Source organism: Condylura cristata, unplaced genomic scaffold (genome assembly GCF_000260355.1).
Source record: "Condylura cristata isolate star-nosed mole 26May11 unplaced genomic scaffold, ConCri1.0 scaffold00003, whole genome shotgun sequence".
Classification (NCBI taxonomy): domain Eukaryota; kingdom Metazoa; phylum Chordata; class Mammalia; order Eulipotyphla; family Talpidae; genus Condylura; species Condylura cristata.
The window spans coordinates 78,561,423-78,563,127 of NW_004567104.1; the positions used below are offsets into that span (position 1 = coordinate 78,561,423).

The 1,705-nt window shown below is 69.7% G+C and overlaps 1 protein-coding gene across 1 annotated transcript in view; it reads left to right on the forward strand.

Annotated features, from left to right (window-relative positions):
* The window catches only part of LOC101631176 (keratin-associated protein 10-8-like), a 1,221-nt gene extending 609 nt beyond the window's left edge, over positions 1-612 (forward strand). Inside the window, exon 2 of the mRNA XM_012731650.1 lies at positions 104-612. Within this exon, the coding sequence (XP_012587104.1) occupies positions 104-612 (509 nt within the window). The remainder of the gene's footprint in view (positions 1-103) is intronic.
* The last annotated feature ends 1,093 nt before the right edge of the window (positions 613-1,705 follow it).

Here is a 1,705-nt window from a genome sequence, read left to right on the forward strand (position 1 = left end):
GCCTGTGACAGCTCCTGCTGCGCCCCCAGCTGCGCCCCCAGCTGCTGCCTGATGTGCACCCCAGCCAGCTGCGGGTCCGGCCCCTGCCAGCCGGCCTGTGGCTGCTCCCCCTGCCAGCAGGCCTGCTGCATGCCCATGTGCTGCAAGCCTGCCTGCTGCACACCCGTCTGCTGCAAGCCCGTCAGCTGCACACCTGCCTGCTGCACACCTGCCTGCTGCAAGCCCATGTGCTGCACACCTGTCTGCTGCAAGCCTGTCAGCTGCACACCTGTCTGCTGCAAGCCCGTGTGCTGCACACCTGTCTGCTGCAAGCCTGTCAGCTGCACACCTGTCTGCTGCAAGCCCGTGTGCTGCACACCTGTCTGCTGCAAGCCCGTCAGCTGCACACCTGCCTGCTGCAAGCCCGTGTGCTGCACACCCGTCTGCTGCTCGGCCTCCCCCTGCCCCTGCCCCCCGCCCTGCGCCAAGCCCTCCTCCTGCGTGTCCCTCATCTGCCGCCCCGTGTGCAGACCCGCCTGCTGCGCCCCCTCCTGCCAGCCCAGCTGCGGCCGCGGGGCGTCCTCCGTGTCCCTGCTCTGCCGGCCCGCCTGCCCGCGCCCCGCCTGCTGCTGACCTGTGCCCAGAAGCCCTGCTGCTGGGGGATCTTCCTAAGGGCTCATGCCACCTGCACCCCATGGATTCTGTACCAAGAGCCAAGACGGAGGTCAAGGCCCCACAGAGCCCACACTGTGCTGTCTGCAGTCCCCAGGACACCCACACTGCTGCCCCGGGAACAGCTCGCTTCTCCTCCAGCACTGACCCCCAATCAATGCGCCCTGCCCCCCATCACTGGGACTGGCAGTGACCCCAGTGGGCCACCTGGTCTCCCCAGGACCTTGGACCTGGGGAGGAAGAGCGAAACCTCTGGTTTCCCGTCCCGGCCTGGGTGCCGCGTGCCCGCCCGCACCTGCGCTGTCTGCACCTGCTGCCTTGCGCCCGCTGTCACCTGCTCTAATAAACTGTCATCCTGGCCAAGTACCTGGACCCTGCTTTCACTGCAACTGAGGCCCCGCCTGGCCCGGCCCCGGGAGGGCGTCGTCCAGAGCCATGCCCCAAGAGCCCCTGCCAGTCTAGGCACATGGGTGCGGGCGGGTGGACCCAGCTCCAAGGGCATCACCCTGGGGAGGTGCCCACCTGGGCTGTGACCCCTGGGGAAGGACCCCACTGGACTGGCATCACCCCCTTTGCTGAGGACGAACCCCTCTGCAGGAATTGGGGGACTTGGCGGGCCCCTGGCCTTTGGAGGGGGTGGACCCTGGCACCCCACGGGGCCCACGCACGGCCGCTGGTGTCCCCGGTCATCCCCGAGCCCGGGGCCAGGTGCCAGAGCGGCCACTCCGCAGCCACGGAGGCCACGGCCTGCAGGCCTGTTGGTCTCCACGGGGCCCTCGTAGGTGCGTCTGGGGTCAGCGCGTCCTGCTGGGAACCAAGAAGCCCGGAAGCTGCATCCGATGTCCCTGGCCGCCCCTGGCCAGGCTCCTGCCGTGCCCTGTCTGTGGCCCCAGGGGTTCCCCTCTGGCTCAGCAGGGCTGGGTGATCCCGGCCCCCAAGTCCACCCGTCCTGAACCCTGCGACTCTGACGCGGGAGGCCACAGGGCTGCGGGCCGGAGCGTCGGGTCCAGGCTCTGGGCTGCCAGCTCCGAGGCCGCTGTGCGCCCGCCCAGCC